General features: G+C 40.9%; 1 protein-coding gene across 2 annotated transcripts in view; it reads right to left on the minus strand.

Moving 5' to 3' along the window:
- Positions 1-20631, minus strand: part of golgb1 (golgin B1) — a 27869-nt gene continuing 7238 nt past the window's right edge. For both annotated transcript variants that reach the window (XM_052120512.1, XM_052120513.1), the window contains 17 exons: positions 19889-20011; positions 19188-19343; positions 18369-18488; positions 17685-17798; positions 16211-17561; positions 15976-16058; positions 15051-15120; positions 6597-11634; positions 6070-6493; positions 5191-5424; positions 4259-5086; positions 3135-3295; positions 2830-2983; positions 1251-1336; positions 1085-1156; positions 526-616; positions 1-434 (listed from right to left, as the gene is read on the minus strand). In XM_052120512.1, coding sequence (XP_051976472.1) covers positions 297-434; positions 526-616; positions 1085-1156; positions 1251-1336; positions 2830-2983; positions 3135-3295; positions 4259-5086; positions 5191-5424; positions 6070-6493; positions 6597-11634; positions 15051-15120; positions 15976-16058; positions 16211-17561; positions 17685-17798; positions 18369-18488; positions 19188-19343; positions 19889-20011 — 9243 coding nt within the window. In that variant the 3' untranslated portion in view covers positions 1-296. The remainder of the gene's footprint in view (positions 435-525; positions 617-1084; positions 1157-1250; positions 1337-2829; positions 2984-3134; positions 3296-4258; positions 5087-5190; positions 5425-6069; positions 6494-6596; positions 11635-15050; positions 15121-15975; positions 16059-16210; positions 17562-17684; positions 17799-18368; positions 18489-19187; positions 19344-19888; positions 20012-20631) is intronic.

Consider the following 20631-nt stretch of genomic DNA (forward strand, 5'->3'; position numbering starts at 1 on the left):
GCCATACATATCTGGGATGGCATGAGGGCAAGTAAATGATGAGAGAACTTTCATTTTTAGGTGATACTATCTCTGTAAAACAGGGTGCTGCTGATTTTGGCAAAGAGCATTCTGATCAAAACAAACAGATTAGATGTAACTTTGGTAAATAAGCAAGAAAGCAAAAACATAAATGTGTTAACCCTGTGTTAATTAATGTGTCAGTTTGATTTGTATAATAAACCAATGAGTATGTAACCGTCTCTCTTTCAGTAAAGCATGCTCTGTATTTCTCAGTATTGTGTTCTGGGTCTTTTTCACAGATATCCTCCCATGCATAACAGCAGCAGCACGTGAACCGTTAGCAGGTACAGTGACACCAGCAGAGGGGTGCGCTGGCGAGAACAGAACATGACTCGCATCATCCGCATCAGCCCAGGTCCCCCACTTCGAGTCTAAAGGTCATAGAAACATTATATCATGTTATATCATGGCTGTATGTATTATACAAGCTGGCATTGTTCTGTATTCAGGGTTTGTGATTACCCTAGAAATGGCGCCCTCTGGTGGCTCAATAAGGACAGCCGTCTCTGACATCTTTGCTTCAGATGCTGTCTGCCACTCGCCCAGAGCATTACTGTAAAGGATGAAGAAAATATACACATTTTTTAATTAATGGTTAATAAACATTGCATGTTTATGTTTAAGTAAGGTACATGAATTTAAATGTAAAGTTGATATGAAATCAAAACTGAACCTATTTACTTTCTTAATACACGTTTAAAGATTAACAATTTTCATGATTCAATCAACATTGTGATGGATAAAAACCCACCCTCATTTTTTTCTCTTTGAATATCTAGTTGCAATTGGAAGCATATTACATTACAGAAGTAAAATGGGTTGCAAACGCTGTTTCACATTGACTTTAAATCTGTACATCTTTTTGTAAAAAACTCAATTTTGTTCAGATGTATATATTTCTATGTTTCACTGTTTAAGGTGGTCATTGGTCTTGTCTCATCACACTGTGAACATCCTGTCTATGGTAGATTGCAGCAAGAATGGCCAGAGTCCAGAAGGTAATCTGAGATTATGGTCAAACCGTTTGAGGTGATCCTGTGCGGCAATGAGCTGCTCCTCTACCCTGAGTCTCTGTTCTATCTCCTCATCCAGCCTGACCAAAACACACATATCGAAAAGTTACTGTACATCAAGAAAATTGCTTGATTAAGCATAATTAATGATAAGACTAAACTTGGAAGCAGTACCTTCTCTGGAGTTCAATGCACTCAGATTTATATCCCTCATTGTGCTCAAGAGGGCCACCAGGGGCAGCATCTACTGCAAGGTTTCCCTAAAAGACAGACACAAGCACATGAATACCTCAGCAATCTAGATCATTGACTTAAATTATAGAGTTATAAAGTTATATATTGTAAAGAAACAGCGTATTGTGAGGATGGGTAAAACAGCTTAAAGAGCCCATATTATGCTCATTTACAGGTTCATTATTTTATTTTGGGGGTCTACTAGAATAGGTTTACATGCTTTAATTTTCAAAAAACACTTAATTTTTCTCCTACTGTACATTTCTGCAGCACCTCTTTTCACCCTCTGGCTGAAACGCTCTGTTAAAGCTCCTGTCTTTAAAGCCCCCTGCAGAGTGGAAGAGAGCGGGGCCGGGCTGGAACAACGCACGCCTGATGGGGTGCACGAGGGATAATTTATGAACATAAATTTATGTTTGTGTGTTTTTTGGTTCGGTTTATTATTAAAACTATTATTTATACCGTCAAGCCGGTTCCCGCCTCCTCCTTTCCCTTAACCAGCTTTAAAATGGTGCTGAAACCCGGGAAGGAAGAGGGATGCCCGTCGCGGAGTCCTCGACACTGCCATCCACCCAGGGGAGCACCGCTGCCATCCACCGGGGGACTGCTAGGGATGGAGGACTGCCAAAAGACCGCCATCCACGAGGCACTCCCCAACCACCTGGAGCGGTAGGACTGCTGTGAGGGGCAGAGGAGTGTCCCCACGAGTCGCCGAGAACAAGGAGGGGCGTTCTGTCTGCCGGGGGTCGTAGGTCTGATTCCGGTCAGCCCGAGGAGGAGCTGCTGCTGTCCGCCTGAGAAAGTGGAGGAGGGATCGAGGACCACGCGACGGTGCATCAGAGAACCGGTGAGTGAGTTCCTTTTTCTCTCTCTCTAAAGGCGGTCTGGACGACGGTTTGAGAGAGAGAGAGAATTACAGCTGCTCTGTGTGTTTATGTTTGTGAGTTTTTTGGTTCAGTTTACTCTTAAAACTATTATTTATATCGTCAAGCCGGTTCTCGCTGCCTCCTTTCCCTTAACCCTTTCTACACCCCCCTTTCCGAAAAGCCCAGACTGCTCTGATTGGTCAGCTGACCCAGTCTGTTGTGATTGATTAACCGCTTAGGGTGTGTGTCGGAAATGTAACGCCCCTTACCACAACTGAGTTTCAACTTAAAGTAGCCCTTAAGTGTCCATTATGCAAATGTGCTACATAGTGGCATAGCTAAGTCACAGAAGTAATGGCTGGACTGCAAAACAGGCGTTTCAGGCACTTCAGTAGCAGTGTTTTCTGTGGGAGAGTGTAACTCCCTTTGGCATGGATTATGTGCTTTGTAACTTTGCAGACTTTTTACATGTACAAACAGATATATTACACACTAAAGGAAAGTTAAAATCCCAAAAAGCGTAATAGAGCCTCTTTAAGGTTTACAACATATAAACATAAAATAAATGTCTCTAGCTAAAAAAAAACATGATAAAAATTCAGTCTACACTGTTTTTATATATCTCATCCTTCAATAGAAAAGCATTGCTTTACCTGTCTTTGAGGGTGCTCGTGCCGTAGTTTTGATGCCCGTGCTTCCTCCAGCATGGCAGTAAGCTGGCGCACCTGTTGGTCACGATATGAAAGGGTGGTCAGGGTCTGCTGCTTCAGGAGTTCGGCCTGGCCCTGCCAGTCCATCCTCTCCAGCCTACACATAGAAAACATTTCAAAGAGAATTAATTGATGTCTATAATACTAGGACATAGGTGTTAAAACAGCATTTTATTCAGTGATATAGCATCACACTACAAGAGGTTACGTTTACCAATACAGTTGAACAATTCCATACAAATTCTCACCTGAGCATCTCCAGTTCTTGCTTATCTCTGTCCATCTGGGCCATGATCTTCTCTCTTTCTCCTGTCCTTCTCCTCTCTTCCTCCAGAGCCTGAGTGAGCTGGGCCAGTTCACCTGATCCGAGCCGGTCTAATTCAGACCTCTGCCACTGTAGCTGTTCCAGCTAAGAAGGAACAATTTAAAAAGAGATAGTTCACCCCAAAATGAAAAATCAGTCATTGTTTACTCACTCCTGTGTTTTTATAACCCCATTTGACTTGCTTTTTCATAACACAAATGGAGAAATTGTGAAAAAATGTTGTGCTCGGTGATGTCATACAATGGCAGTTTGTAGTGACCACCTTTTCAAGCATCAAAAGGACATATAATTCAGAAATCTATTAAATTATTCCATGAGACTCATGATTGTTATGAAAGCATACAATGAGGTTTGATGAGAAAAAACCTAAATCTAATGTATTATCCTCTGCATGTTTGTGAGAGTTCACGAGAGAAAGTTCAAGCAGCCTCCGCTTGTGAAACGTTCTAGCAAAAACTGATATTGTTCAAGTGAATTAAACTTTTGAAGCTTGAAGAGGTGGTCATCATAAACTGCCTTAATATGACATCAATGAGCAAAAGTTCTCACTTTGCGTTAAGAAAAAAAAAAATTAAGTCAAACAGGGTTTTAACAACACGGCGGTGAGTAAACAATGACTGAATTTAATTTTTTTTGGGTGAACTAACCCTTTCATAACACACTACAAAATATCATTAATCATTAAAATGCAATACAAGGTGCTGTTCACACCGAATGGCAAAATACACTAGTAATGAATTCTTGACCATTGTGCCACGTCTTGCTGTTTTTTCAGCATCACACGCAGTGCCATACTTTTTGACAACATGTTAAAAGAAGTTTAACTTTTAAAAATGTGTATCAAGAAGCCTGTATTCTGTACTATTGATTGTGCCATGTGTAGCTTTTGTTTTAGCACAAGAACACATTTGGTGTGAACAGACCCGTAAGGACATAGAGTTTTATATCACGTGTCCCTTTATCTAATACATAAATTCCTTAACCATTTTTGAAAACTTAAATACAAGGGATAAGTAAAGCCAGAAAGCATAATGCAGGGTCACATACCATTCTTTCCCTATCATTCTGAAGTGCTGATAGTGCATTTTTGAGACTCCACACCTCGCCTTTAGAGCCACTTGGGGGAGATGGTGAGCGACTTGTCTGGTTATGTTCATCTAAACGTAGCTGCAGCTCCTTGGCCTCACTGACAGCCTGATCTCTTGCGGCCTGCAATGAGGCCATGGCTTGACCAAAGGACTGGTTCTGAGCTCGAAGTTGTGCAGCTGCCTCCCTCTCCTCTAGAAGCTGCTGCTCCATCACCAACAGGTCTCGTGCCAGCTCAGCCACCCTCTCCTCGGCTGTTTCAGCCTCAGTTCGCAGAACACTGCCCTCCCAATGCAGTTTCTTCTGCTCTTCGCCGTGAGCTACCTGGGCTTCCCTCTCCAATTCCAAGGTCTCTTCCAAGGTGGTGATGCGCTTCCTAGCAGCCTCAAGCTGCTCCCTCAGCTTCTCCACCTCCTTCCCTGGTGCATCACTATTATCTACCCTAACACGTCCATCACTGGCCTGGCTCAAGTTTTCCTTCTCCAGTGGAGAAATCTTTCCTTGCACAAGATCTGTTTCCAGTGCCTGAATATGGATCTTGAGTTCTTCCTTCTCTCTTTCCAGGACACTGATGCTCTCTACTTGGGCAGCAAGAATTTGCTTGTGTTGGGAGTCCTTCATGACAAGAACCTGGTTCAGGTCATTTCTGTAGCCATGAAGCTGGGCAGCCAGCTTGGCATTCTCAGCATTGAGGTCATCCCGCTGTGACAATAGGACTCGAAGCTCCTCCTTTAGCCCGTTATTCTCACCTGCAGCCTCTTGGATAAGGTTGTCCTTCTCCATCATAACCTGAGAGACCATGAGATCAAAGATGAGTCAGAATATATAAATGTTCTAAACATAAATTAAATGTAAACAAACAAATGTATTTGTTTTTTGACAAGCAACATTACTTGGAGGTGTCGTTCCTCTAGCTGTTTGTATTGGCTGAGCACCCTGTCTCTATCATCCTGCAGGGAGCCCATAGCCTTGGTGAAAGACTCCAATTGAGCTCTGCTCTGGAAGGCATTCTCCACAGCTTTACGAAGTCTCTCCTCTAAACCACGCAACTCCACTCTCCTCTCCTCCAGCTCTTTCTCTGCCATGTCTGCCCTTTCATCTGCATCTTTCCTGGCCTCCTCTACAGCCTAAAACATGAGAAAGACAATATAACATTTTATTTGCATTTTAAAAAATTACAACTAATAAAGAAAATAATTAGGGATATGGCCAGAAACATACTTTATACAAGTACACACGTATACGCAGATGCAAGTGCTTGAAAAAAAAAACATGACAACATGTGGTCGGCAATACCAAACACGTGCTCTTGCATTACCGTGGCATTAACAAAACTCAGTACTCATTGAGGTGATAAGAGTTACTTTAAGAGGCCTGTGCCATTAAACTGTGTGTGTTATTATTTAGGTAAGTTCCTATAAATATACTGACTTCAACTTACTTCCTCACCAATATTCTTATCAAACTTTTGCTCTGCCAAGACAGAAGTAGGCTTAAAAAAAGAGAAAACTCACTGTAGAAGTGGACAGCTCATACTTATGTCCATTATAGCTCCCTTTGTGGCAACGTTGAGAATGCAACGCATACTTGCGTTGTGCTATAAACTGTTATCTGACATTGTGGAACCTAATCAAGCTGGCATAGCTAGAAGCGTCTGCGTTCATGTACTTACATAGAATATGTCTTGGCCTTCAATATGCATGCATTCTGTCTGAAAGTCTTGCATTCTGTATTTGTGATTCTTTTAAATTAGAATTTTGTATACTGAGTACCTGTGTCACTGCTTGCTCTTTCTCACCAAGGAGCTCCAATTCCCTTTTTTCCTTCTCATCCAAAGCTGCCTGAAGGGATTCAGTAAGGTTCTTTGAAGAGCCCAAGTCTGTCTCAAGTTGCTCCAGCCTCAAGCATAGTCTCCTTTCCTCTGTCTCTCTTTCCTTAATCGCTGTACGTGCCTCATTATTCTCGCTCTGAAGCTTGTCTACTGTGTCTTCTAGAGCATTAGCACGGTGGCGGAGTTCCTCTGCTTCTGTCTCCAGGGAGGTCAGCTGGGAGCGAGTTTGGGCCAGGTTGTTTTCTGCCTGAGTAAGTTTTTGCTGTAGGTCTTCTTTTTCTTTCTCAAAACCTGCAAGGCTTTCACTATGTTTATTTTCCACCTCATCAAGTTGTAGCTGTAGGTTCTCTTCTGCTTTCTGCATCCTGAGGGCATACAACACATTGTTTATTTATCATCCATGATTAAAAAATGAACAGTTGAAATATAATGTGAAAAACAGTGAGTTAAAAATGAGACAAAACAAACCTTTCCAATAAACTCTGCAGTTCGTCTTTTTGGGACATCTCTCTCTGCAGTTGTTCAGCGAGTTCTTTAGCATGGGTCTCCGCTTTCCGAACATCAGCCTCCTTTTCCTGTAGTTCTCTATGAAAGCGACTCTCCCATTGCTTTGCTTCATCCAGCACTCGATCACGATCATCCTGCAGGGAGGACATGGAGCGCGAGAAGGCAGCCAACCGAGCCAGTGCTTCGTCCAGACGGGCCTGCATTTTCTGAGCATGCCTGTCTGCAGCCTCAGTAACACTCCTTGCCTCCAGAGTTGCCTCTTCCTCCTTCTCCCGTTCTCTGTAGGCTTTTTCTAGTCTCAGTTCCATCTGCTTAAGCTCTGCTCCAAGCCGATACCTGACTTCATCCAGGGTACGCTCCGCATCTGCTTTCAAGTCAGCCTCCTGTTGTTTTGCCTTTTGTTCTGTTGCCAGTTTGCCTGCCTGGGCCTGCTTCACCTCCTCCAGTGCCATGTCCAGTTTCCTTTTACATTCTGAAAGCTCAGATTCAACTTTTGTTCTCTCTTGCATAATCTTAGCGACTTCCAAGTGTGTTGCCTTAAGTTCACCCTGCACCTCATTTCCACCCAACAGCAATGACTTAACTTCTTTACCCAGTTCGCTGATTCTTTCCTGGTACTCAATGCAGTCTTTCTGCTGCTGACGGACTTCCAGCTGCTTCTCTCTTAGCAGTTCCTCGAGCTGCCGTGTTCTGTTTTGACAACCTTCTTTAAACCTCTGTGCTGATTTCAACTTTTGCTCCAGCTCTCTCTGTTTGCCTGCCTCAGCCTCTGCCTCAGCTCTCTTTTGTTGGGCCTGCCTCATGTCCTCTTCTATCCTGGCTGCCCGGTCCCTCTCACTTGTCACCTCAGTCTCCAGCTCAGCTCGCTCTTGCTCCAATTTCTCTAGTTCCCGCTGCATGTCTGTGAGGCGATCACGACTGTTGGCTGCCTCTTGCTGGTAGCCTGCAATGCTGCCATTAAGCTGGGCCAGTTGGTTCATCAACCGTTCCTCCAAGTCATCCCTTTCAGCCTCTAGACTGGTGCGCAGATTCTGAAGTTGGCTCTCTTTCTTGGAGTTCTCTTCTTTCTGGATCACCTCTCTTTCTAAAGACTCCTGAATTTGTTGTTTGAGGGAAGCCAATTCAGATTTAAGCATGGATTCTTGCTTGTTTCTGGATTCCTTCTGATCTTCAAGAGCAGATTCAAGTTCTCTTATCTTACACTCTGCTGTTTTGAGAGAGGTCTCCAGTTCCCTGAGCCTTTCTTCTGCTTGGGAAATAATTTCAATATTTGCTTGCACTTCTGTTACTTCATGATCAGGTAGGGCAGAAATTGATTCTTCTGGCTGTAGTTGTAGGTTAGAACTAGTATTGCCCAGGTACTGTTGGCTTTCACTTCTCTGCCGTGTGATGACTCTAACCTCTGTTAAAGTCTCTATGGAGCTTGCATCCAGAGTTTCACTGTCTTTTCTGTCCATTTCTTTAGCCAAAAGGTTTCTCAACTCCTCAGCGTGCTGTTCCAAAGAGTTTTTCTCATCTATTACAGTATTGTGATTTGCCTTTAAGGTCTCAAACTCTTCTTTGATTCTCTCCAGCGCTTGTTTCAATTCGGTTTCTGCATGTCTGGCCCCTTTCTTCTCCTCTTGCTCCCTAAGCCTTTCATTCTCCTCCTCTAGATCCATAATTTTCTGATGCTTGACCTTGGCAAACTTCCTCATTTTCTCTTTCATAATATCCACCTCCTTCATAGCTTCCTCTGCCAGTCTCTCTGCCTCTTGTCTGGCTGTCTCATGAGCTCGTGCCTTGGCTGCCAACTCTTGCCTCTCCTGTCGAGCAGCTTCAAGCACTCGTCTCACTCGTTCAGCCTCATCACTCACATTCTCATATGATTTGAGGAGGGTCTCATACTCCTCTTTCATATTTTGCACTTTTTCTTCCAGCTGTTTGCACATTTGTTTGGCTTCCTCTTTGGCACTCTCAGCTTGATGTTTGAATGCATCCTTCTCATTCAAAACACCCTCCATAGCAAGTTTAAGACTCTCACAGGAGGCACTTAGACTCTGATTTTCCAATAAAGTTCGATCCACCTCCTCAATTAACTTCTCCTTTTCTTCTCTTGATTTGTTCAGCTCCGTTTCCACAAACTCAAGCTTCTGTTGTAGCTCTAATTTGACCTTTTCAGCAGCAGTATGTTTTTCCTTGAGGGCCTGGTTCTCTCTGAGAGCCTCCTTGCGTGACAAAAGAGCGGCCTGCAGTTTGCGCTGAAGCTGCTGTAGTTTGCCATTGTTACCCTTCTCTTCTTCCTCTCGTTGTGGCATTTCTGCTTCAAGTTTTTGAATCCTATCTTGCTCAGCTTTAAGTCCTTCTTGTAAGGAAGCAATTTGCTGATCTTTCTCTGATACGGTTTCCTGCATCTTAAGTAAAAGGGACCTTTGTTCACTCAACTGTTGACTTAGATCAACAATCTCATCATTCTTGTTTTTCAGAAACAGTTGAAATTCCTCCACTTCTGACTGAAGAGCTCTGATGGGGGACTCAGCATCTGAGATGCTTCTTTTAGCTGCTTTCCAAGCCTCATCTACCTCTTCTTTCAGCGTTTCTGTATGAGCTTCTGCTCTCTGACACTTCTCTCTAAGAGCCTCCATCTCCTTGGTGAGAGCATCAATCTGCCTCTCCTTTTCCCTCAAACCTTCAAGTTCCTTACAAAGTTCTTGGAACTTGATTTCTACGTTTGACTGGGAGGCCTGGCTTTCTTGTAGCCGTAGCTCTAAGTCCACATGGTCAGCTTGCTCAGCTTTAATCTCCTCCTGGACAGCATTAATAATTTCATCTTGATCTCTGATCTGTGGAAGCTGCTGACCAGATTTGTGCTGTTGTTGTGTCTCTGTCGCAGCTGAAGAGAAATCCACCCAATCCTCTTGAACCCAATCATTTGTCTCTGTTTTTTCTAGATTCTGTAAGGTAGACCCCAACTTTCCCTGTACATTCACACTCACCACTTCATCTCCAGCAGTCTTTGATTCTATAAGACCCTCTAGTTCCTTAATACGATTCAACAACTCAGATTTCTCTCCCTCTTCAGTTTGGAAGTGCTTAAGAAGGACACCGTACTCTTCTTTCTGCTGTTTCATCAGCTCAAGATAATGGCAATCTTTCACAACAGCATCTTCATTGGCATCAGTAGCTTCCTGGAGCTTTCTCTGCAAAGTTTCAAAGTCAGATTTCATGGATGTTATCTGTGAAAGAAGTCTTTTTTTGTCCTCATCTGCCTGCAACACTTGTTGTTCATTCATTTTAACATACTGCTCCGTCAGATGCTGTATTTGTGCATGCGACTCAGACAATGCTTGCTCTTGGTTTTTGATTTTTTGTTCCAAATGCACCAAGGTCTCATCCTTTGAATTCAAGGCTTCTCTGCTCTCTTGCAACAATGTTTCAAGCTTCTGTATTTCCTGCTCTTTTTTTAACTGAAGAGTCATACCCTCATTATCATCACTTTCCTTTTCTTCCCTGCTCTCAGCCTCCTTCTTAAACTCTGCAACTTTTTTCATCAATTCCTTCCGCTGTATCAGAGCTGCCTGCAGCTTTTTCTTTACCTGCTCTCCATCTTTCTTTAAAGCATCCATCTGAACAACCATGTCTTCCTTCTCCTTTCGTAAAGCAATAAGTTCCTCACTTTCTGCTGTTTTATCATCTTTGCTTTTTTGCTGCTCATCCCAGGCCCTCTCAAGTTCAGACATTTGCACTTTTAGCTTTTTGACTTCATTAGATATTGCAAACTTTTCCTCGCCAGCCTGGAGTAATTTGGCAGTCATGCTATCGTTAAGCTCCATCATCTCCTGGTCTTTCTGTGTAAGACACTTTTTTAAGACTTCCAGCTCTGCAGTCCTGTCAGTGAATGAAGCTTTATTCATGTCGGCCTCCTGAGAGATCTGCAGTAACCTGCCCTCCATATCCAAGAGCTTCTGTTCCAGTTTGGAGGAGGTGAGCTCTCTGTCCTCCAGTTGAGCAGCCAGCATTCTAGCTTGTCCCTCTTGTTCAACAAGTCTTCGCTGGGCTTCATCTAGGTCTACCTGTAAGACTTGCATCTTCTCATCTTTGTAGCGAACCTCTTCATGTAAGTTCTCAAACTGCTGAGCGACACTTTGTGCATCTACTTTTTTTTCCTGGATCAATGCCTTAGCTTCCATCAGCCCTTTTTCACAGATGTTTGCCCTTGTTTCAGCCTCATTTCTGTTCATTTTCACTGACTTCAATTCTTCCTCCAGCTGATTTACTTTATCTTGGGATTGGAAGGATGATTCTCTCAGCTGCTGAAGCTCTCCCAGAAGTTCGCTGTATCTTTTCTGAATCTCTTCTGATAATATCTGTGCAAAATCCTGACCAGTGCCTGAATCAGTATTTAGCAGACTTCCCTCCTGCTGGCCAAGGCGTACCTGTACAGTTTCATGGATAACTAAAGATGGTGACTGAATATCAACTATACAGCTAGTTGATGTGACCTGCTCTTCACAGGTCTCCTCCCAAGATTGAGTTGATAAGTGTAATGTGGCAAAGTCCTGAACTTGGGGAGGCCACTCCTGAGGGCCATCTTGGTTTACTGCTTCCAAAAGAGTCCAGCTGCTATGTGCTACTTCTGAATCACTGCTAGTCACCATTTCATCTGAGGAAGTACCCTTTGATTCTCCAGGTGACTCAAGCTGTGGTGCTATAAGCTCAGGGCTACTCTCATTGCCAGCAGAGATAGACAGAGCAGAGGTGTCCACTGCAACAAGTGTCATCTCTTCCTCTGGTGTGTCCTCGAGAACCTCATATAGAGCTGTAGAGTTGTCGTGCAACCCAGCTATGTGGCCTGTGCTTACAATGTCATTACTTTCCAAATCTGACATTTTCAGAGTTTGGTCTGTGGTGAGCAACAGTTTTTCTCTAAGATCAGAAAGCTCCCTTTCCCTGTCTGCAAGTTGCTGCTCCAGAAACAGAGTCTGATCTGTCTGTGATGCAGATGCATCTCCACTGCCATCTGAGAGAGCAGAAAAACAATTATGAGATTGTTATCAAATAATCACAAAAAAATGTAAGCATTTGAAATGCATTAATACAATATTTAATACATGTATTATTTAAAATACATCTTGTTTCAATATTATCTGTTTATTTCTTAACTTAGCCCAGCAGCCATATCACCCTGTAGAGACCTCCTGGAGAAAACTAAGGTGGCTGCAGGAAGGTGTGTTAATAAGGTCCGCAGTGGGTGTTCACACTATAGGGCTGGGTGATATGGCCAAAAATATTATCACAATATTTTTTTCATATGATATAAAATTCATACCATTAATGGGGGAGGAAATGAATTCCATGTTTGTTAGTCCACAAGAATTAATGTAAACATAACATAAAACTGTAGAGGGTAAGCTACATTTAAAGCATACTCTGTTTAGGATTTAATTCTACATAAGATGTGTGACTTCTTTTTGATAACATTTTGCCAATTTCATCATCTTCAGCAGATGTTTGACTCCACTAAAAGACTTTCTTGTGATGCTCCACAGTCCAGCTCAGTAGGTGGTGGTAATGCACCATGAGCTGGATTGCCAACTGGAAATAAACATCACAATAAGTAGAAATACTTTCTTGCTCAAGACAGCACTATGGATCATGAAAAACCATTTAACTAAATAGTACATAAATTAACCGCAGTGGTGTTGATGTCAGAGTTTCTGTTGTGTTCAGTCGATAGCTGTATATTGCATTGTCAGTGCTGTCTTGTTCAATATAAACGATATCATATTAACCATATAGGTAGTTAGCGGATCCCAAGAATCATTGCCAATTTAAATGACAGCAGGTCGAGGTAGTCACTTGCCTGCTAAAACTTCCTAACAGGCTGTTTTAATGACTGTGATTCAGTTAGCTAGTTGCGTGGATAACTTTGCCAAATTACTTGCATTTTTAGTGACACAAACATGATCTGATCATCTAGATTTAGAACTTTGGATAAATATTGAAAATTACTCAAAAGTTTGTCATTGATATGTGAATATATTTTTTTTCAATAAATATAAATGTTGTTTTATCACCTAGGACACCATAATGTAAAAAGGCACATCTTTTGGATGAGAAGTTAAACCAAGGTTCTGACTCTCTGTGGTCATTAAAAATCCCAGGGCACTTCTCATAAAGAGTAGGGATGTAACCCCGGGTTCCTAGCCAAATTCCCCCTATTGGCCCTTATCAATCATGGCCTCCTAATCAGTGTTGGGTAACATTACTTTTACAAGTAACTTGTTAAAATATTGCGTTACTCCTTAAAAAAGCAACTTAATTAAAAAGTGAATTGTTATGGAAAGTAAAGTGTCATGTTCTTTTTGCATTATTTTTGCATTAGTTTTTTCTCACAGCCACTTTCTCTTCTGCTATGTGATGCTTTCCATACAAATAAGCCATGCATTGCATACAAGAGACATTACAGGTCATGCTAGCTCCTGTACAACACTCATGTCAAAACAACATAGTAAACAAACAGATATATAGAAAGTAGGTCCTCACATCATTTTAATAATATATAATCAATAACATGAATGTGCATGATTTGTTTTTCCATTAGCATGGCAACAAATGTGAATTATGAAGAATAACACAGTCTTACCTAAAGCAGCAAAGTCCAACACTTGAACCTGCATCAGATATGTCATCATGTGCTGTGCCCATCAACAATGTCAACTTAAGATGTTTTAAGTCAGGATAAAATTCAGTGTGGAATGATAGCCTAACATGTTTAAGGAATGTGCCTGATAATAAAATTATATTTTTCACTTAAGTCATCTCAGTGCATGCTTGTTTTGAGCTGATCCACGATGTGTACAGACGCCACAACTTCAAAGGTGCACGTTGATACAACTGGAATTAAATAATTTTTAATGCTACCAAAATGTCATGAAAATGTTTAGTTTCATGAATCAAACTACTTGTTTATTATAAAACAAAAATGAAGACTCTTTTTAGAAACTAAGACATTTTCTATGCACATAGAATCAATGTAGGACGTTGCTCAGAGCCACTGGTCCAGAGTCAGCCTTTCTCATCCCATTATCCCAGTTACGGGGAGCTCTAACACGGAGCAGTTTGGCTGCATAACCGTGTGTTCACACCAGAAGCGGCGAGAGCATCAAAATTCGCTCTGGCTCTTGGATGCTCTGATGTAGTTGAAATAGGCGGCAACGTTTGTTCAGAATGCTTTGTTTTGTGAACTATATTTAAAGGGGCCGCAATTTAAACATCCAGACATGTCGACCTATCACAAGTAGCGTATATCCTCAGGAATTCTTTAAAATCGATCGATGGCAGAAAGTAATTAAAATTATAGTTGTTTGTTATCAAAATAAAATACATTTGTAATAATAACTGTGGTCTTGGTTGTTTTATATCCCTGTAAGCAAACAGGGACAGATCATATATTACTGGGAAACCCGCCACGTGTAATGTTGACCTCATATTAAGCTAAAACACAATTTTCCCGGCTTGTACATACATGCACATGCATGCACGTTAGCGAGTTGATTAGCAGGCAATGTCTGTATCTAAAAGGTGATTGGCTCTTTTACCTGCAAGGCAGGACTTCCTTTCTACATTAATTGACTGTTGGGTGCTAGAGCTTCTTGGTTGGGTGCTCCAATTTCTCCCATTCATTTAAATAGAAGTGACCAATCTCTCTCTGCTAAATAGTCTCTGGCCTCACACTCTATAGATTTACAATGCCCATCATGCACTATGTCTCCTCCCCAAAGTGTTTGCACACTTTTACTCCTGATTTCTTGCAATACAGGGAAAGTAGAGGTGTACAAAAGCAATGTATTACTTTATTTAAAATGTAACTCCGATATTATGGTCTAAAATGTAAAAAAATATTGAGTTACTTTAATCGTTACTCAAAAAATGTAATCTGATTACGTAACGTGCTTTACTTGTAATGCGTTACCTCCAACACTGCTCCTAATAATCTAGATCAATTAATAGGCTCCTCACTCTACTATCTCCTCTTCAACAATAGCTGGTGTGTGGTGAGCATACTGGCACACTATGGCTGCTGTCACATCATCCAGGTGGATACTGCACAATGGTGGTGGTTGAGGGGAGTCCCCTGGTCACTATGTAAAGCACTTTGAGTGAAGTGCTAGAAAAGTGCAATATAAGTGTAATGTTTATTCATTAACTTCCTGTTATTTTTTGTGTTGTGACTGAGCTTTTTGCACTGTGACAGGGGGAGGAAACCTGTCTTTCAAGTTATCCAAATTGTTGAACATTGCAAACATTGTAAACATTTCACAGTAACAACAGTATCTCTACACTACAGATAAATGCAATAAGAAGAACAGGAGTGTTGCTGAAAGGACATGTTCAAAATATATTCAGCTATACAAACGAAAATAATAAACTCACCCTGGTGTGCCCTGTCGAAATCCCTCACAGACAGGTCAGTCACATGATCACCTAATGACTCACCAGCAACCTAGGTCCATTACAACAAACAGTGTGCTTAGATTATTAAGAAGATGAAGAAATTCTAACAAAAACCATTCAATAGCACAACACAAAACCACATTAAATACAATTATGAAGAACAAGTATTGAGGGATAATATGCATAATATAAGCATTCAAAACAGATGATATAACGTATCAGGATTATGATATCTCTGACCTAATAAGCTGAGAGACAAACTGTCTAGGCATTAATGTCACCTTGAGTCTGTTGCACCACACACACAGCCTGGGCTATACACATCCTACTGAGTTACCAAATACAGACATAGAGTCATGATGGCCTAGAAGTGTATGTACATCTATTCTGTGCCAAAGGGGCATGTCCAGTGCATTAAACAATTTTATTTTTAAATCTTTGTAGGTGGTTATAAGGAGATTGCTAGGTGATGGCAAGGGTGTTGTTGGTGGTCGCTTACTGTCTCAAGCTAAAAAAAAGACCATACCCAAATTTCTATTCTGGTCCCTGTGCATACTGTGAAGGAGTCCCTCCTTCAATGTCTATAGGATTTCTTTGCATGTTTTTTTTCTTGTTCTTTTTTTGCTTGGCAAAAATGGTAAGTCTGATCACTTAGAAAACTTAAGCTTAACATGGCGTATAAGGTATTTTAGATATCATATAACTGAACCCCTATCTTTAAGCATTAGCAATAGTAATAGGAATGATTGCCATGACAAATAATAGGATCCAAAGGATTCAAAACATCAACTGTTGAAAAGATATCCAAAGGTTTATTGGCAGTACAAATGTTTATCAAAGTCCTGTGTTGATTACCCAAAGCACTGTTTAAAACTCTTACGATTTTTTTTTGTAATACACCTACCTGAAGAGTGAGAAGTTGTTGTTCCAGTTCCCGTATCCTAGCAACTGCTTCCTCTTCTTCAGCTGTGCTTTTATCCAGTTGACCTAGAGAATCGGGTGCATTGAGACATAATTACTTTTTGATCACAGTGTAAACAATTTGCCCTATGGTGTGGCTTTTGTTGATAAAGTGCTTTCAAGGCCAGTTTACTCAAACCACAAATCTGCTTTGAACTTTGTCCTCCTGGGCTGTTTACCTTGCAAACATTGTAGAGTTAGAGTGATTTGAGACATTCGTGTTTGACTCTCCTGCTGTTCAGCTGTAAGGTTTCCCAGCCGGGCTTCCAAGGTAGGTAACACCTCTAAGAACTGTGCTGGATCAGTAGGGGTAGATATTTCCACCTCTTCTTCCTCAACAATCATCAAAGAATGAATTCCTCTCCACAGTTTCTCCAGTACATCTTTTGCTTGGAGTCCTGCTTCTTGATCCTCTTTGGTTGCATCCAGTCTCTCGTTTAAGGACTCAAGCTCGTTTTGCATCTGTGCTAAATGATCTCGTTCACTCTTAGATCCTTCCTCCCTCTCTCTCTCCACTTCATTCAGCTTCTCCTGGAGATGCTGAAGTTCTACCACATGACTTGCAACCTCCACCTCTAGCTTCTTTGTCATCTCCTCTTTCTGTTTCTCTGCAAATTCCAAACATTTGCGCAAGTTGGCTAGCTCTGTCTCAAAGCTTGTTTGTCTCTCCTGTATAGTCTCCATCCTTTCTCTTTCTTCAGCTGCAAGTTTTCCCCTCAATTCATCTAGTTCTGTCGTCTTTTTTAGTAGTTCAGCATTGAGAGCATTAATGGTCTGCTCTCTCTCATTTTTGGATCCCTCCAATCTGGCTTCTAAAAATGATTGCATGTTGGCCAGTTCAGTCTCTCTCTCTTTTAATTTCTCTAGAACTTCATTCTTCTCTCTTTCTTCATCTTCAAGTTTAGCTCTGTTTAGCACGTCTATCTCTGTGGTCTTTTTAAGTAATTCAGAGTTGAGAGCATTGATGGTCTGGTTTCTTTCACTCTCAGACCTCTCCAGTCTGGCTTCAAAACATGCTTGCATATCGGCCAGTTCAGTTTTGAAGGTAGTCTCTATTTCTCTATATTTCTCCAGCCTTTCAACCTTTTCTCTTTCTTCATCTTCAAGCTTAGCTCTCATTTTCTCAAGCTCTGTGGTCTTTTTAAGTAATTCAGAGTTGAGAGCATTGATGGTCTGGTTTCTTTCACTCTCAGACCTCTCCAGTCTGGCTTCAAAACATGCTTGCATATCGGCCAGTTCAGTTTTGAAGGTAGTCTCTATTTCTCTATATTTCTCCAGCCTTTCAACCTTTTCTCTTTCTTCATCTTCAAGCTTAGCTCTCATTTTCTCAAGCTCTGTGGTCTTTTTCAGTAATTCAGAATTGAGAGCATTGATGGTCTGGTCTTTTTCATTATCTGATGCATCCAGTCTGGTTCTAAGAGCCTGCATTTCCTCATCAGTTTGCATGATACTCTGTTGCCTTTCCTCTTCTCTCAGTCTTTGGGCTTCTGCTAACTCCAATTCCATCTGCCTGAACTGAGCAGTCAGAATCTGCACAAATGAAATGTATGCCTTGACATTTCAGAGGTCTTATCACTTACAAAGAAGGGCTAACGAATATTTAGTCTTTCTGTACATCTTATGGAAGAGAATATACTTTTTTTTATTTTTTACCTGTTTTTGCTGGTCTGCACTGTTAAGCTCCTGTTGTAACATTTCTAATACCTCTGAACGAGAGCGCAGGGATTCCTCCAGCTCCTCTATGCGTTGCTGGGATGCATTCAGAGCCTGTGAATCAATAGATGGGCTTAAAGCAAAAGTATATGATAGGTACTCTTAATAAAGCTGCTATGCTAGATTTATCAGAGGTGGACAAATCTATACAAGATTGATCTTGATCTGAGCACATTTAAAGCCCTTTAAGAACCAATCCAACAATGTGAAGTCAATTGTAAGATGCTGCTCAAAAAATGTTGTCTTCAAAATTGCCAAGGAAACAATGAACAGTCTACTTGAAAATGGCATGCAAATGTGGCTCAAACACCTCCAGCTATCCCCCCCCCAAAAAAGAGCCAAATAATTTGGAAAATAAACAAGGCAGTCTTGACAATACTGTTGTCTTTGTTTATTATTGGATAATATCAAAGGCAGCAATTATTTGCCAAATACATAACAGTACTGATTTCATATTGATCAAAATAGCAACATAGGGCAATGATCAACACTATAATTCATGTTAACTGCTTCTTCACACACTTGGCCAATAAAAGTTACTGGCCCCTGTCCTAAATAATGTGCTTTTATGTAGTGCATTAATTCAAATACTGACATTGTAAGACTTGAAAACATGAGTGATACCTGCTGTAAATCACTGTTGTTTGAGGCCTGAGTGAGACTGAGGAGTTCCTGTTCATGTTTAAGGATTTGTTCCTGGAATCGGACGTCCTTTTCCTTCACCACAGTCTGCAGGACTCGCACCTGGATAGCATTTCAGGGTTGAAAAATAAAACAGTGGATATTAATTTCATGCTTGTGAGTTGAGAACTTATCATTGTCAGTGCTTATTCTGAAATAATAATTGTCTGAACTAAGAATATCAAATAATTCTACTGATTTAAAATATATAGAGTACAGTGCAAAAGTCTTTGGCACATAAGATGTTTCACAAAAGCATTTGTCTTAAGATGGTTATTTATATCTTCAGCTTTAGTGTGTCAATAGGAAATATATAAATGTTAGACTCACAAATATAAATTTTCCAAATAGAAAAGATTAGAATAAAAGAACAGGGAGCCCTGCAACAGATGTCATGTCTCCCACAATACCCCCACTGAACATTGTGTCTGTCTAGGATTAAAAGAAGAGACAGAAGCAATTAAGAAATCCTAAATAGATAGAAGAACTGTGGCGAATTCTACAAGACGCTTGAAACATGCTATCTGCCAACAACCAAAAAAAAGTGTGTCCAGGAGTATCTAGGAGAATTGATGCTGTTTTGAGCATAAGTAATAAATGAAGATATCCTCACTATGCAACAATTTTCACAAGTGCCTAAAACTTTTGCACAGTACAGTATATATACACACACGCACACATACTTTTACTTGTGCTTTATATTGCCAAATGTATTTATTATCTGTAATTAAACTCAGCATTAATATGTGAGGTCATACACACCTGCTCTGCGTGTCCCTCTTCTCTAATACGCTGTTCAGCTTCCCAGAGCTGCTGTTGAAGGATCTTGTTGGATGATTCCGCCAGACTGAGCTTCTCTCTGAGCTGTTGGAGTTCCTCCTCCACTCCTGGAGCCATCGTGAAGGAGCTCTCTGAATTCTGAAAAACATCCAGAGTTTTTCATCAGCATAATGCAGCAGTTTTAGGAAACCTTTAATGCAAACAGGGATCAACTGCTCCAACATCACAAACAGTTCTGTCAACAAAACAAAAGGAGATGATGCCATTGTGCAAATCATTAAGAGGATTTGGTAGTTACTACAGTCATACTCTTTAAGAGAAAAAAGATAAAGACAGGTCCTACTACTGAGACAGATGTTTGGGTGTTCTGGATGGTTGTTGAGGTGTCGCTATCTGTTCTCTTACTGGTATAAGAGCCCACCCCCAAGTCATATTCAGGTTCATAAATATGGCTCAGGTTCATGTAAGTGAAGTCATGGCAAATTTTACTTTTTTTATTTTTTACTTAATGCTTTCCTTAGCAAGTACAACTAATAACAACTGCTAGAATTAATACAACAGAATTTGACAAATTATTTATAGTTATTATATAAAGTAAAAAAATAAAAATAAAATAAAGAATAGCTCTTGCAAAAAGGTATCAAAGACTATTTCATGGTCAATAAGTAAGCTTGTCTCTTTACCTGACTGCTGTTCAACACTTCTTGTCCTTTCAGCTCAGAGATCTGTTTGTTTAGGGCAGCCATCTTGGCTTTGGCCTGCAGTTTAAGCTTTGTAAACTTGACCTCTGCTTGTTCTTTTTCCTCCTGCATGAAGACAAAAACAGTTTGTTCATGAACTGCAAAATCAAGCTTAAGATCTGTTAATATTCACAGTGTAGTTAGAGGCACCAGAAAACTTCCTTATTCCTCATTCAGTATGTTTACATGCACAGTCGAGGTACAGTGGGTTTTTCCATAGTCCAGATCAAGTCTTTATCTGTCTGTCCAAGTACACATGACACAAGTCGTAATCGAACATTTTAAGGAATTTACTTTTTCCGCTTGACTTTCAGTCATATTCGTGCACACAGCCAATCGAGTCAACATCCTAGCCTCTCAGCAGCGACCCTCACAACAGGCACAACATGGGAAACTTTACAACACAGCTGTGTGCGTTTCTTATGTTCTTTATGTTTTAATCTTGGTAAAAATCAGAATGGCCAGCTCCTTTAGCTGAAAAAACATAAATGTTGTGTCCTTAGGTGTCCAAAACATACGCTTGTAGTGTTCGCCATGATACTGCTACCTTGTGTTGTGTTCAACTTCCGGATAGGGGTGGGTGATATACCGGTAGGCAAAATCACCACTGTGACCTAGCCAATTCCAATTATAGTTCGATAAACGTGTATACAAGCCCAACTTTGCAAAAATCTGAATGGTTTGAT

The sequence above is a fragment of the Xyrauchen texanus genome, chromosome 47, assembly GCF_025860055.1.
Source record: "Xyrauchen texanus isolate HMW12.3.18 chromosome 47, RBS_HiC_50CHRs, whole genome shotgun sequence".
Lineage (NCBI taxonomy): Eukaryota > Metazoa > Chordata > Actinopteri > Cypriniformes > Catostomidae > Xyrauchen > Xyrauchen texanus.